This window comes from Oncorhynchus nerka, linkage group LG24, assembly GCF_034236695.1.
Source record: "Oncorhynchus nerka isolate Pitt River linkage group LG24, Oner_Uvic_2.0, whole genome shotgun sequence".
Taxonomy (NCBI): Eukaryota; Metazoa; Chordata; class Actinopteri; order Salmoniformes; family Salmonidae; genus Oncorhynchus; species Oncorhynchus nerka.
The window spans coordinates 10,911,776-10,927,503 of record NC_088419.1 but is presented as its reverse complement, the minus strand read 5'-3'; the positions used below and the strand labels follow the sequence as shown (position 1 = coordinate 10,927,503).

Here is a 15,728-nt window from a genome sequence, read left to right as displayed (position 1 = left end):
TGTCTGTCTCATGTAGAAGACTGAACCTCGCTATCCTTCTGTTGTCTGTCTCATGTAGAAGACTGAACCTCTATCCTTCTGTTGTCTGTCTCATGTAGAAGACTGATCCTCTCTATCCTTCTGTTGTCTGTCTCATGTAGAAGACTGATCCTCTCTAATCATATGTTGTCTGTCTCATGTAGAAAACTGAACCTCGCTATCCTTCTGTTGTCTGTCTCATGTAGAAGACTGATCCTCTCTAACCATCTGTTGTCTGTCTCATGTAGAAGACTGAAACTCTCTATCCTTCTGTTGTCTGTCTCATGTAGAAGACTGATCCTCTCTAACCATCTGTTGTCTGTCTCATGTAGAAGACTGAACCTCTCTAACCATCTGTTGTCTGTCCCATGTAGAAGACTGAACCTCTCTAACCATCTGTTGTCTGTCTCATGTAGAAGACTGATCATCTCTATCCATCTGTTGTCTGTCTCATGTAAAGACTGAACCTCTCTGTCCTTCTGTTGTCTGTCTCATGTAGAAGACTGATCCTCTCTAACCATCTGTTGTCTGCCTCATGTAGAAGACTGATCCTCTCTATCCTTCTGTTGTCTGTCCCATGTAGAAGACTGATCCTCTCTAACCATATGTTGTCTGTCTCATGTAGAAGACTGAACCTCTCTAACCATCTGTTGTCTGTCTCATGTAGAAGACTGAACCTCTCTATCCATCTGTTGTCTGTCTCATGTAGAAGACTGAACCTCTCTAACCATCTGTTGTCTGTCTCATGTAGAAGACTGAACCTCTCTAACCATCTGTTGTCTGTCTCATGTAGAAGACTGAACCTCTCTATCCATCTGTTGTCTGTCTCATGTAGAAGACTGAACCTCTCTAACCATCTGTTGTCTGTCTCATGTAGAAGACTGATCCTCTCTAACCATCTGTTGTCTGTCTCATGTAGAAGACTGAACCTCTCTAACCACCTGTTGTCTGTCTCGTGTAGAAGACTGACCATCTCTATCCTTCTGTTGTCTGTCTCATGTAGAAGACTGACCCTCTCTATCCTTCTGTTGTCTGTCTCATGTAGAAGATTGAACCTCTATCCTTCTGTTGTCTGTCTCATGTAGAAGACTGAACCTCTCTAACCATCTGTTGTCTGTCTCATGTAGAAAACTGAACCTCGCTATCCTTCTGTTGTCTGTCTCATGTAGAAGACTGATCCTCTCTAACCATCTGTTGTCTGTCTCATTTGGAAGACTGATCCTCTCTATCCATCTGTTGTCTGTCTCATGTAGAAGACTGATTCTCTCTAACCATCTGTTGCCTGTCTCATGTAGAAGACTGATCCTCTCTATCCATCTGTTGTCTGTCTCATGTAGAAGACTGAAACCTCTCTATCCTTCTTCTGTTGTCTCATGTAGAAGACTGAACCTCTAACATTCTGTTCTCATGTAGAAGATTGAACCTCTCTAACATTCTGTTGTCTCATGTAGAAGACTGAACCTCTCTAACATTCTGTTGTCTCATGTAGAAGACTGATCCTCTCTAACCATCTGTTGCCTGTCTCATGTAGAAGACTGAAACCTCTCTATCCTTCTTCTGTTGTCTCATGTAGAAGACTGAAACCTCTCTATCCTTCTTCTGTTGTCTCATGTAGAAGACTGAACCTCTAACATTCTGTTCTCATGTAGAAGATTGAACCTCTCTATCCTTCTGTTGTCTCGTGTAGAAGACTGAACCTCTCTAACCATCTGTTGTCTGTCTCATGTAGAAGACTGATCCTCTCTAACATTCTGTTGTCTCATGTAGAAGACTGAACCTCTCTATCCTTCTGTTGTCTGTCTCATGTAGAAGACTGATCCTCTCTAACCTTCTGTTGTCTGTCTCATGTAGAAGACTGAAACCTCTCCATCCTTCTGTTGTCTGTCTCATGTAGAAGACTGAGCCTCTCTAACCACCTGTTGTCTGTCTCATGTAGAAGACTGAACCTCGCTATCCTTCTGTTGTCTGTCTCATGTAGAAGACTGAACCTCTCTAACCATCTGTTGTCTGTCTTATGTAGAAGACTGAACCTCTCTATCCTTCTGTTGTCTGTCGCATGTAGAAGACTGAACCTCTATCCTTCTGTTGTCTGTCTCGTGTAGAAGACTGATCCTCTCTATCCTTCTGTTGTCTGTCTCATGTAGAAGACTGAACCTCTATCCTTCTGTTGTCTGTCTCATGTAGAAGACTGATCCTCTCTATCCTTCTGTTGTCTGTCTCATGTAGAAGACTGATCCTCTCTAATCATATGTTGTCTGTCTCATGTAGAAGACTGATCCTCTCTATCCTTCTGTTGTCTGTCTCATGTAGAAGACTGATCCTCTCTAACCATCTGTCTGTCTCATGTAGAAGACTGATCCTCTCTAACCATCTGTTGTCTGTCTCATGTAGAAGACTGATCATCTCTATCCATCTGTTGTCTGTCTCATGTAAAGACTGAACCTCTCTGTCCTTCTGTTGTCTGTCTCATGTAGAAGACTGATCCTCTCTAACCATCTGTTGTCTGCCTCATGTAGAAGACTGATCCTCTCTATCCTTCTGTTGTCTGTCCCATGTAGAAGACTGATCCTCTCTAACCATATGTTGTCTGTCTCATGTAGAAGACTGAACCTCTCTAACCATCTGTTGTCTGTCTCATGGAGAAGACTGAACCTCTCTATCCTTCTGTTGTCTGTCTCATGTAGAAGACTGAACCTCTCTAACCATCTGTTGTCTGTCTCATGTAGAAGACTGATCCTCTCTAACCATCTGTTGTCTGTCTCATGTAGAAGACTGAACCTCTCTAACCACCTGTTGTCTGTCTCATGTAGAAGACTGACCATCTCTATCCTTCTGTTGTCTGTCTCATGTAAAGACTGAACCTCTCTGTCCTTCTGTTGTCTGTCTCATGTAGAAGACTGATCCTCTCTAACCATCTGTTGTCTGCCTCATGTAGAAGACTGATCCTCTCTATCCTTCTGTTGTCTGTCCCATGTAGAAGACTGATCCTCTCTAACCATATGTTGTCTGTCTCATGTAGAAGACTGAACCTCTCTAACCATCTGTTGTCTGTCTCATGTAGAAGACTGAACCTCTCTATCCTTCTGTTGTCTGTCTCATGTAGAAGACTGAACCTCTCTAACCATCTGTTGTCTGTCTCATGTAGAAGACTGATCCTCTCTAACCATCTGTTGTCTGTCTCATGTAGAAGACTGAACCTCTCTAACCACCTGTTGTCTGTCTCATGTAGAAGACTGACCATCTCTATCCTTCTGTTGTCTGTCTCATGTAGAAGACTGACCCTCTCTATCCTTCTGTTGTCTGTCTCATGTAGAAGATTGAACCTCTATCCTTCTGTTGTCTGTCTCATGTAGAAGACTGAACCTCTCTAACCATCTGTTGTCTGTCTCATGTAGAAAACTGAACCTCGCTATCCTTCTGTTGTCTGTCTCATGTAGAAGACTGATCCTCTCTAACCATCTGTTGTCTGTCTCATGTAGAAGACTGATCCTCTCTAACCATCTGTTGTCTGTCTCATGTAGAAGACTGAAACTCTCTATCCTTCTGTTGTCTGTCCCATGTAGAAGACTGATCCTCTCTATCCATATGTTGTCTCTCTCGTGTAAAGACTGAACCGCTCTGTCCTTCTGTTGTCTGTCTCATGTAGAAGACTGATCCTCTCTAACCATCTGTTGTCTGTCTCATTTGGAAGACTGATCCTCTCTATCCATCTGTTGTCTGTCTCATGTAGAAGACTGATTCTCTCTAACCATCTGTTGCCTGTCTCATGTAGAAGACTGATCCTCTCTATCCATCTGTTGTCTGTCTCATGTAGAAGACTGATACTCTCTAACCTTCTGTTGTCTGTCTCATGTAGAACACTGAAACCTCTCTATCCTTCTTCTGTTGTCTCATGTAGAAGACTGAACCTCTCTAACATTCTGTTCTCATGTAGAAGACTGAACCTCTCTAACATTCTGTTGTCTCATGTAGAAGACTGAACCTCTCTATCCTTCTGTTGTCTCATGTAGAAGGCTGTTAAAGAAACCAAAGAGTCGGAACCAGAGAAAGCAGAGTGAGTAGTCTATACATTTATTCATCTGTCTGTCTATGTTTACTTCAGCTGTGTAACATGAAGAGCATGCTAAAATCAACTTGATTTAAAATGTATTTAAAACATAAATTCAAATCCTGTGCTCGGTTGCTCGCCATCTTGACAGTTTGTTATTTTAAATAAGAGTTTGATTTTAATTGATAATACTTTCTTAAACTGAAAATAATTGAATGAAACGAAAGACTGTGTTGTGTGCTGTGTTTGTGTTGTGTTTGTGTTGTGTGTTGTTTGTGTTGTGTGTTGTTTGTGTTGTGTGTTGTTTGTGTTGTGTGTTTTTTGTTGTGTGTTGTGTTGTTCTGTGTTGTAGTGAGTTGTGGTGTGTTTTTGGTGTTGTGGTGTGTTGTGTTGTAGTGTGTTGTGTGTTTTGTGTTGTAGTGGGGTGTGTTGTGTTGTGTTGGGGTTTCAGCTCTCTAACAGTTGTCAGAGCTATGTGCTGGTGTCAGATCGATAACATATCGGCGGCCATCTTGTGTTCTCACAGCACAGAGAAGAAGGAGAAGGAAGACAAGGCCAAGGAGGAGGAGCCTAAAGAGGAAGTGGCTCAGGAGAAGCCCACCCCCAAGTCCAGAAACGGCCAATCAAAGGATGCTCCTACTTCCTTCTTTGCCAGCTTCTTTGCTGGGCTGGAGATCTACCAGGCCAAGATGCTGGTAATACATCAGACATTGTGTTTGTTCTACATTTACGTGTATTGGGCGCGGGGGAATCTCTCTCCAGAAATAGCTTTTCTGCCTACCACCTGCTGTCAACAGTGACCTTCCACGTTGTCTTCATTGCAGTCACGCTCACCTCAGAAGACTGCTTTAAATGATCATGACTAAATGTATTATCATGACTAAATGTCTAACTTTGTGTTCCATGTGTTCCAGAACACGTTGGCTCGGAACTTCTACAACATGCGTTTCCTGGCGCTGTTTGTGGCGTTTGCCATCAACTTCATTCTACTGTTCTACAGGGTAATTTATTATGACCTTTAATGTTTTCTTGCTCTCTTTTCTACAAGTTGCTAATAGTTATTGCATTGATGGAGAGATGAGGTGTTTTCTTTCCCGCCTTACGGTGACAGTTCTTTAGCAATAACCAGGCTCTTGTATGTAACAAGCTCATAGCCTCACTGCTGATTTAGACGTTCATCCACGTTCTCCAAACGTCAAATTTAGAAGTGTTTTTGTTGCTCCCGCTGATCTTTATCATTCAATTTCTTCACAATGACACATTTTGAAGTTAAGGGTTAAGTTTAGTCACTCATTTTGAATGGTTAACCTAAGGGTTAAGGTTAGGGTTAAGGTTTGGATAGGGTTATGAATGGTTAAGGTAAGGGTTAAGGGTTGGATAGGGTTATGAATGGTTAAGGTTAGGGATAGGTTTATGAATGGTTAAGGTTTGGATAGGGTTATGAATGGTTAAGGTTAGGGTTAAGGTTTGGATAGGGTTATGAATGGTTAAGGTAAGGGTTAAGGTTTGGATAGGGTTATACATGGTTATGGTAAGGGTTACGGTTTGGATAGGGTTAGAAATGGTTAAGGTTTGGATAGGGTTATGAATGGTTAAGGTTAGGGATAGGTTTATGAATGGTTAAGGTTTGGATAGGGTTAGAAATGGTTAAGGTTAGGGATAGGGTTATGAATGGTTAAGGTAAGGGTTAAATCAAAATCAAATCAAATCAAATGTATTTATATAGCCCTTCGTACATCAGCTGATATCTCAAAGTGCTGTACAGAAACCCAGCCTAAAACCCCAAACAGCAAGCAATGCAGGTGTAGAAGCACGGTGGCTAGGAAAAACTCACTAGAAAGGCCAAAACCTAGGAAGAAACCTAGAGAGGAACCAGGCTATGTGGGGTGGCCAGTCCTCTTCTGGCTGTGCCGGGTGGAGATTATAACAGAACATGGCCAAGATGTTCAAATGTTCATAAATGACCAGCATGGTCGAATAATAATAAGGCAGAACAGTTGAAACTGGAGCAGCAGCACAGTCAGGCGGACTGGGGACAGCAAGGAGTCATCATGTCAGGTAGTCCTGGGGCACGGTCCTAGGGCTCAGGTCCTCCGAGAGAGAGAAAGAAAGCGAGAATTAGAGAGAGCATATGTGGGGTGGCCAGTCCTCTTCTGGCTGTGCCGGGTGGAGATTATAACAGAACATGGCCAAGATGTTCATAAATGACCAGCATGGTCGAATAATAGTAAGGCAGAACAGTTGAAACTGGAGCAGCAGCATGGCCAGGTGGACTGGGGACAGCAAGGAGTCATCATGTCAGGTAGTCCTGGGACATGGTCCTAGGGCTGAGGTCAGTTGAAACTGGAGCAGCAGCATGGCCAGGTGGACTGGGGACAGCAAGGAGTCATCATGTCAGGTAGTCCTGGGGCATGGTCCTAGGGCTCAGGTCCTCAGAGAGAGAGAAAGAAAGAGAGAAGGAGAGAATTAGAGAACGCACACTTAGATTCACACAGGACACCGAATAGGACAGGAGAAGTACTCCAGATATAACAAACTGACCCTAGCCCCCCGACACATAAACTACTGCAGCCTAAATACTGGAGGCTGAGACAGGAGGGGTCAGGAGACACTGTGGCCCCATCCGAGGACACCCCCAGACAGGGCCAAACAGGAAGGATATAACCCCACCCACTTTGCCAAAGCACAGCCCCCACACCACTAGAGGGATATCTTCAACCACCAACTTACCATCCTGAGACAAGGCTGAGTATAGCCCACAAAGATCTCCGCCACGGCACAACCTAAGGGGGGCGCCAACCCAGACAGGATGACCACAACAGTGAATCAACCCACTCAGGTGACGCACCCCCTCCAGGGACGGCATGAGAGAGCCCCAGTAAGCCAGTGACTCAGCCCCTGTAATAGGGTTAGAGGCAGAGAATCCCAGTGGAAAGAGGGGAACCGGCCAGGCAGAGACAGCAAGGGCGGTTCGTTGCTCCAGAGCCTTTCCGTTCACCTTCCCACTCCTGGGCCAGACTACACTCAATCATATGACCCACTGAAGAGATGAGTCTTCAGTAAAGATTTAAAGGTTGAGACCGAGTTTGCGTCTCTGACATGGGTAGGCAGACCGTTCCATAAAAATGGAGCTCTATAGGAGAAAGCCCTGCCTCCAGCTGTTTGCTTAGAAATTCTAGGGACAATTAGGAGGCCTGCGTCTTGTGACCGTAGCGTACGTGTAGGTATGTACGGCAGGACCAAATCAGAGAGATAGGTAGGAGCAAGCCCATGTAATGCTTTGTAGGTTAGCAGTAAAACCTTGAAATCAGCCCTTGCTTTGACAGGAAGCCGGTGTAGAGAGGCTAGCACTGGAGTAATATGATCAAATTTTTGGGTTCTAGTCAGGATTCTAGCAGCCGTATTTAGCACTAACTGAAGTTTATTTAGTGCTTTATCCGGGTAGCCGGAAAGTAGAGCATTGCAGTAGTCTAACCTAGAAGTGACAAAAGCATGGATACATTTTTCTGCATCATTTTTGGACAGATAGTTTCTGATTTTTGCAATGTTACATGGATGGAAAAAAGCTGTCCTTGAAATGGTCTTGATATGTTCTTCAAAAGAGAGATCAGGGTCCAGAGTAACGCCGAGGTCCTTCACAGTTTTATTTGAGACGACTGTACAACCATTAAGATTAGTTGTCAGATTCAACAGAAGATCTCTTTATTTCTTGGGACCTAGAACAAGCATCTCTGTTTTGTCCGAGTTTAATAGTAGAAAGTTTGCAGCCATCCACTTCCTTATGTCTGAAACACATGCTTCTAGCGAGGGCAATTTTGGGGCTTCACCAAGTTTCATTGAAATGTACAGCTGTGTGTCATCCGCATAGCAGTGAAAGTTAACATTATGTTAACATCCCCAAGAGGTAAAATATATAGTGAAAACAATAGTGGTCCTAAAACGGAACCTTGAGGAACACCGAAATTTACAGTTGATTTGTCAGAGGACAAACCATTCACAGAAACAAACTGATATCTTTCCGACAGATAAGATCTAAACCAGGCCAGAACATGTCCGTGTAGATCAATTTGGGTTTCCAATCTCTCCAAAAGAATGTGGTGATCGATGGTATCAAAAGCAGCACTAAGGTCTAGGAGCACGAGGACAGATGCAGAGCCTCGGTCCGATGACATTAAAATGTAATTTACCACCTTCACAAGTGCCTTCTCAGTGCTATGATGGGGTCTAAAACCAGACTGAAGCATTTCGTATACATTGTTTGTCTTCAGGAAGGCAGTGAGTTGCTGCGCAACAGCCTTCTCTAAAATTTTTGAGAGGAATGGAAGATTCGATATAGGCCGATAGTTTTTTTATATTTTCTGGGTCAAGGTTAGGCTTTTTCAAGAGAGGCTTTATTACTGCCACTTTTAGTGAGTTTGGTACACATCCGGTGGATAGAGAGCCGTTTATTATGTTCAACATAGGAGGCCCAAGCACAGGAAGCAGCTCTTTCAGTAGTTTAGTTGGAATAGGGTCTAGTATGCAGCTTGAAGGTTTAGAGGCCATGATTATTTTCATCATTGTGTCAAGAGATATAGTACTAAAACACTTGAGCGTCTCTCTTGATCCTAGGTCCTGGCAGAGTTGTGCAGACTCAGGACAACTGAGGTTTGGAGGAATACGCAGGTTTAAAGAGGAGTCCGTAATTTGCTTTCTAATAATCATAATCTTTTCCTCAAAGAAGTTCATGAATTTATCACTGCTAAAGTGAAAGTCATCCTCTCTTGGGGAATGCTGCTTTTTAGTTAGCTTTGCGACAGTATCAAAAAGGAATTTCGGATTGTTCTTATTTTCCTCAATTAAGTTAGAAAAATAGGATGATCGAGCAGCAGTAAGGGCTCTTCGGTACTGCACGGTACCGTCTTTCCAAGCTAGTCGTCTTTCCAAGCTAGTCGGAAGACTTCCAGTTTGGTTAAGGTTAGGGATAGGGTTATGAATGATTAAGGTAAGGGTTAAGGTTTGGGATAGAGTCAAAACCCACAACTGGTATCAAACACACAACCTTCTGATCCAGAGTCATGGGTTTACGCCTATCCACAACACACTAGCAAAAACCAAGCCTACTTGATAGTGGTTGTGAAGGCATTCCCCGACGTCATCAGGACGTGAGACAGATGTCCAATTTTGACATCAATCTTGAACGACCTGGCTGCCTGGATGACCACTTGGAGTCAACTTTGAGACAACATTGTGAGCTGGTTGTGTGTTTGCTGCGATTTCACCATTATGCAGTTTGTCATAGAAATAAAAACACATTTTTTCCGTGGGTTGTCTGCCCTCAGGTGACTGCTGATGAGGATGACTCCTGGACTAGTTCTGATGATGATGATGAAGGTGGTGAGGAGTACTTTGTCCTGGAGGAGAGTACAGGCTACATGGCTCCTACACTGTGTTTCCTTGCTGTGTTCCACACTGCCCTCTCTATCCTCTGTTTGGTTGGCTACTACTTTCTCAAGGTGATTCCAATCATTTAATCAATCAGCAACCGATCACATCATTTCGCAACATCTTTCTGTCTGCATGTCTGTCTGTCTGCGTGTCTGTCTGCGTGTCCGTCTGCGTGTCCGTCTGCGTGTCCGTCTGCGTGTCCGTCTGCGTGTCCGTCTGCGTGTCCGTCTGCGTGTCCGTCTGCGTGTCCGTCTGCGTGTCCGTCTGCGTGTCCGTCTGCGTGTCTGTCTGGGTGTTCGTCTGGGTGTTCGTCTGCGTGACCGTCTGCGCGTCCGTCTGCGTGTCTGTCTGCGTGTCTGTCTGCGTGTCTGTCTGCGTGTCTGTCTGCGTGTCCGTCTGCGTGTCTGTCTGTCTGCGTGTCTGTCTGCGTGTCCGTCTGCCTACCCGTTTGTCTCGGTCCGTCGTTGTACTCTAATGATCTTCTTCCTCAATTTTTCTCCTCTCTCCCCTTTTCTCTCTCTGTCGTCCATTTCCCTCCCAGGTGCCTCTGGTGGTGTTTAAGCGAGAGAAAGGGATCGCCAGGCTCTTGGAGTTTGAAGGTCTCTACATCACGGAGCAGCCGGCAGACGATGACATCACAGGACAGTGGGACCGCCTCGTCATCAACACACCGTGAGTCATTACCACGGAGGTACACTCAGTGCCTGGCTTGGACTGAAACAGGTGCCGGTATTGTTTATATTTAGGTGCGGGAGCTCCACAATACCTTTGAGCTAAGATTCTATGAGAAGTGCAGGAACTCAAGTGGTAGAACATGTGAGGTGCCGGTACTCAGTTCCCGGAAGCTCCTGCCCAAGTCAACCACTGTGTAAAGTCAGTTGAACAAGTCAGTTGAACAAGTCAGTTGAACAAGTCAGTTGAACAAGTCAGTTGAGCAAGTCAGTTGAGCAAGTCAGTTGAGCAAGTCAGTTGAACAAGTCAGTTGAACAAGTCAGTTGAACAAGTCACCAGCTTCAGATGGAAGTTCCCAATAGAATTGGAGAGACATTGAACGAATGATACCATGTCTTTCTTATTTTTCTCAAGGTCCTTCCCCAATAATTACTGGGACAAGTTTATCAAACGGAAGGTACGTGGGATTTCAAAAACTAATATAAACATGTATAATAATGTATAATGTTATTCACACAGAATTCTACACCAGTTCTACACAGTATAATGTCATAGTGTACTATAACAAATCTTATAAACCCAAACCTCTTTCCCTGTATGTGTCTGTCTATAGGTCATTAATTAGTCTGGAGACCTATATTTGTCTGTCTATAGGTCATTAATAAGTATGGAGACCTGTTTTCGTCTGGTTATAGGTCATTAATAAGTATGGAGACCTGTTTTCATCTGGTTATAGGTCATTTATTAGTCTGGAGACCTATATTTGTCTGTGTATAGGTCATTAATAAGTATGGAGACCTGTTTTCGTCTGTCTATAGGTCATTAATAAGTATGGAGACCTGTTTTCGTCTGGTTATAGGTCATTAATAATTATAGAGACCTGTTTTCGTCTGGTTATAGGTCATTAATAAGTATGGAGACCTGTTTTCGTCTGGTTATAGGTCATTAATAAGTATGGAGACCTGTTTTCGTCTGGTTATAGGTCATTAATAAGTATGGAGACCTGTTTTCGTCTGGTTATAGGTCATTAATAAGTATGGAGACCTGTTTTCGTCTGGTTATAGGTCATTAATAAGTATGGAGACCTGTTTTCGTCTGGTTATAGGTCATTAATAAGTATGGAGACCTGTTTTCGTCTGGTTATAGGTCATTAATAAGTATGGAGACCTGTTTTCGTCTGGTTATAGGTCATTAATAAGTATGGAGACCTGTTTTCGTCTGGTTATAGGTCATTAATAAGTATGGAGACCTGTTTTCGTCTGGTTATAGGTCATTAATAAGTATGGAGACCTGTTTTCGTCTGGTTATAGGTCATTAATAAGTATGGAGACCTGTTTTCGTCTGGTTATAGGTCATTAATAAGTATGGAGACCTGTTTTCGTCTGGTTATAGGTCATTAATAAGTATGGAGACCTGTTTTCGTCTGGTTATAGGTCATTAATAAGTATGGAGACCTGTTTTCGTCTGGTTATAGGTCATTAATAAGTATGGAGACCTGTTTTCGTCTGGTTATAGGTCATTAATAAGTATGGAGACCTGTTTTCGTCTGGTTATAGGTCATTAATAAGTATGGAGACCTGTTTTCGTCTGGTTATAGGTCATTAATAAGTATGGAGACCTGTTTTCGTCTGGTTATAGGTCATTAATAAGTATGGAGACCTGTTTTCGTCTGGTTATAGGTCATTAATAAGTATGGAGACCTGTCTCCTCTGTCTATAGGTCATTAATAAGTATGGAGACCTGTATGGAGCTGAGCGGATAGCTGAGCTGTTGGGTCTGGATAAGAGCGCCCTGGACTTCGACCCTACTCAGGAGACCGTGGTGGAGGCGGCTTCTCTTGTATCCTGGTGAGACAATCCACTCTTTTCATATCATCCTAACAAAACTCTTAATAATGTGAATGCAGGCTGATGCTTCGCTAATAAAACACATAGCTAATAAACATAGTGATAGACATAGTACCTCAGTTTAGTTTAGCACTGGTGAGAAAGTAATCCTCTCATATCAACACAGTAAAATACATGATGATACCTCTGTCTGTTTCCCAGCTGATGAAACCTCTGTCTGTTTCCCAGCTGATGATACCTCTGTCTGTTTCCCAGCTGATGATACCTCTGTCTGTTTCCCAGCTGATGAAACCTCTGTCTGTTTCCCAGCTGATGATACCTCTGTCTGTTTCCCAGCTGATGATACCTCTGTCTATTTCCCAGCTGATGATACCTCTGTCTGTTTCCCAGCTGATGATACCTCTGTCTGTTTCCCAGCTATGAAACCTCTGTCTGTTTCCCAGCTGATGAAACCTCTGTCTGTTTCCCAGCTGATGATACCTCTGTCTGTTTCCCAGCTGATGATACCTCTGTCTGTTTCCCAGCTGATGATACCTCTATCTGTTTCCCAGCTGATGATACCTCTGTCTGTTTCCCAGCTGATGATACCTCTGTCTGTTTCCCAGCTGATGATACCTCTGTCTGTTTCCCAGCTATGAAACCTCTGTCTGTTTCCCAGCTATGAAACCTCTGTCTGTTTCCCAGCTATGAAACCTCTGTCTGTTTCCCAGCTATGAAACCTCTGTCTGTTTCCCAGCTATGAAACCTCTGTCTGTTTCCCAGCTAAGAAACCTCTGTCTGTTTCCCAGCTAAGAAACCTCTGTCTGTTTCCCAGCTAAGAAACCTCTATCTGTTTCCCACCTAAGAAGCCTCTGTCTGTTTCCCACCTAAGAAACCTCTGTCTGTTTCCCACCTAAGAAGCCTCTGTCTGTTTCCCACCTAAGAAGCCTCTGTCTGTTTCCCACCTAAGAAGCCTCTGTCTGTTTCCCACCTAAGAAACCTCTGTCTGTTTCCCAGCTAAGAAACCTCTGTCTGTTTCCCAGCTAAGAAACCTCTGTCTGTTTCCCAGCTAAGAAGCCTCTGCCTGTTTCCCAGCTAAGAAACCTCTGCCTGTTTCCCAGCTAAGAAACCTGTCTGTTTCCCAGCTAAGAAACCTGTCTGTTTCCCAGCTGATGATACCTCTATCTGTTTCCCAGCTGATGATACCTCTGTCTGTTTCCCAGCTGATGATACCTCTGTTTCCCAGCTGATGATACCTCTGTCTGTTTCCCAGCTATGAAACCTCTGTCTGTTTCCCAGCTATGAAACCTCTGTCTGTTTCCCAGCTATGAAACCTCTGTCTGTTTCCCAGCTATGAAACCTCTGTCTGTTTCCCAGCTATGAAACCTCTGTCTGTTTCCCAGCTATGAAACCTCTGTCTGTTTCCCAGCTGATGATACCTCTGTCTGTTTCCCAGCTGATGATACCTCTGTCTGTTTCCCAGCTGATGATACCTCTGTCTGTTTCCCAGCTGATGATACCTCTGTTTCCCAGCTGATGATACCTCTGTCTGTTTCCCAGCTGATGATACCTCTGTCTGTTTCCCAGCTATGAAACCTCTGTCTGTTTCCCAGCTATGAAACCTCTGTCTGTTTCCCAGCTATGAAACCTCTGTCTGTTTCCCAGCTATGAAACCTCTGTCTGTTTCCCAGCTATGAAACCTCTGTTTCCCAGCTATGAAACCTCTGTCTGTTTCCCAGCTAAGAAACCTCTGTCTGTTTCCCAGCTGATGATACCTCTGTCTGTTTCCCAGCTATGAAACCTCTGTCTGTTTCCCAGCTATGAAACCTCTGTCTGTTTCCCAGCTATGAAACCTCTGTCTGTTTCCCAGCTATGAAACCTCTGTCTGTTTCCCAGCTATGAAACCTCTGTCTGTTTCCCAGCTATGAAACCTCTGTCTGTTTCCCAGCTATGAAACCTCTGTCTGTTTCCCAGCTAAGAAACCTCTGTCTGTTTCCCAGCTAAGAAACCTCTGTCTGTTTCCCAGCTATGAAACCTCTGTCTGTTTCCCTATGGTAGGTTGAGCTCTATCGACACCAAGTACCACATCTGGAAAATGGGAGTGGTGCTGACTGACAACGTAAGTGTTTACTCCCTCAGTAAAGACAAACTGTCAACCTAGCCCCTCCCCTTTCAGTGTTTGTGGCTGACAATAAGGCTCTGGATAGGTGTAAGCAGTATGGTCAAACCACCCGGAAGCCATCAGGAGGCTAGCTGGAGCCCTCAGTATACTGCTTACACCTATCCAGTCCCTTCCAAACGGCAAACACAAAGGTGAAAGGACTAAGGATTTCAAGTCGATTTTTAGACTGATGAAGTGGACGGACTGAGCTTCACATTTCCTTGTTCTGTCTTGTCAGTCGTTCCTGTACCTGATCTGGTACGCCACCATGTCCATCCTGGGACACTATAACAACTTCTTCTTCGCTGCCCATCTGCTGGACATCGCCATGGGCTTCAAGACCCTCCGGACCATCCTGTCTTCCGTCACTCACAACGGAAAACAGGCACGTGGCAATAACACCACCAGACACATAGACATTTGAACCACTAGACTGTAGAACAGGGAACGTCTCAATAGTCTAAAGTCGCCTCCTCTCCCTTTGTCTGCAATGACCTGAAAACCCATGGGAAAGCAGTTATATCACTTTAGTGATGAGAAGGAAGGAAGATCCTCCCAGACAGACACATGGGGCAATAAGGTGCTTTCAGATCTGGGTCAAATACCTGTGCTTTTAAAAAACTTCAAGCTAAATCGAGCGCATCTCATACACTGAAAAAATATATGTAAACACAACATTTAAAGTGTTGGTCCCATGTTTCATGAGCTGAAATACAAAATAAAAGCTTATTTCTCAAATTTGGTGCACAAATTTGTTTACATCCCTGAGTGAGCATTTCTCCTTTGCCCTATATAATCCATCTAACTGACAGGTGTGGCATATCAAGAAGCTAATTAAACATCATGATCGTTACACAGGTGCACCTTGCGCTGGACACAATAAAAGGCCACTCTAAAATGTGTCATTTTGTTACACAACACAAAGCCACAGATGTCTCACATTTTGAGGGAGCGTGCAATTGACATGCTGACTGCAGGAATGTCCACCAGAGCTGTTGCCAGAGAATTGAATGTTCATTTTTCTACTGTAAGCCTTCAAAGTCATTACAGAGAATTTGTCAGTATGTCCAATCAGCCTCACAACCACAGACCATGTGTATGGTGTTGTGTGGGCGAGCGGTTTGCTGATGTCAACGTTGTGAACAGATTTCCCCATGGTGGCGGTGGGGTTATGGTATGGGCAGGCATAAACTATGGACAACAAACACAAATGCATTTTATCAATGGCAATTTGAATGCATAGAGATACAAATGACATTTAAATTTGACCCATGTCTGGTTGCTGATTATGAAAGGTTGATATATCCTCATTCTAGTCAAGTCAAGTGAAGTTTTGTTTATTTTATTTTACCAAGATCTCAACACCAAGGGTTGGAACCTAAGTAATGTTCCTATTGTTCCATAAAAAAATGTTTTTAAAGTTCTGAACCAATTCGAGCCCAAAAATATTTTTTCACATAGTTCCCTTTCGTGATTTAAAAAAAAAAACTGTGAAATCAACATTGTTTTTACCTTTGGCTCATGAATTTACTCAACTAATTAGTGACGCTAGAGCAGCTTCAGACCAGGTAAGATA

The 15,728-nt window shown here is 43.6% G+C and overlaps 1 protein-coding gene across 5 annotated transcripts in view; it reads left to right on the top strand.

Annotated features, from left to right (window-relative positions):
- The window catches only part of LOC115122410 (ryanodine receptor 3-like), a 269,794-nt gene that overhangs the window by 249,997 nt on the left and 4,069 nt on the right, over nt 1-15,728 (top strand). For all 5 annotated transcript variants that reach the window (XM_065008606.1, XM_065008603.1, XM_065008605.1 and 2 more), the window contains 9 exons: nt 4,029-4,072; nt 4,593-4,761; nt 4,981-5,067; nt 9,388-9,561; nt 10,035-10,165; nt 10,580-10,622; nt 11,885-12,012; nt 14,050-14,110; nt 14,391-14,537. In XM_065008606.1, the coding sequence (XP_064864678.1) occupies nt 4,029-4,072; nt 4,593-4,761; nt 4,981-5,067; nt 9,388-9,561; nt 10,035-10,165; nt 10,580-10,622; nt 11,885-12,012; nt 14,050-14,110; nt 14,391-14,537 (984 nt within the window). The remainder of the gene's footprint in view (nt 1-4,028; nt 4,073-4,592; nt 4,762-4,980; nt 5,068-9,387; nt 9,562-10,034; nt 10,166-10,579; nt 10,623-11,884; nt 12,013-14,049; nt 14,111-14,390; nt 14,538-15,728) is intronic.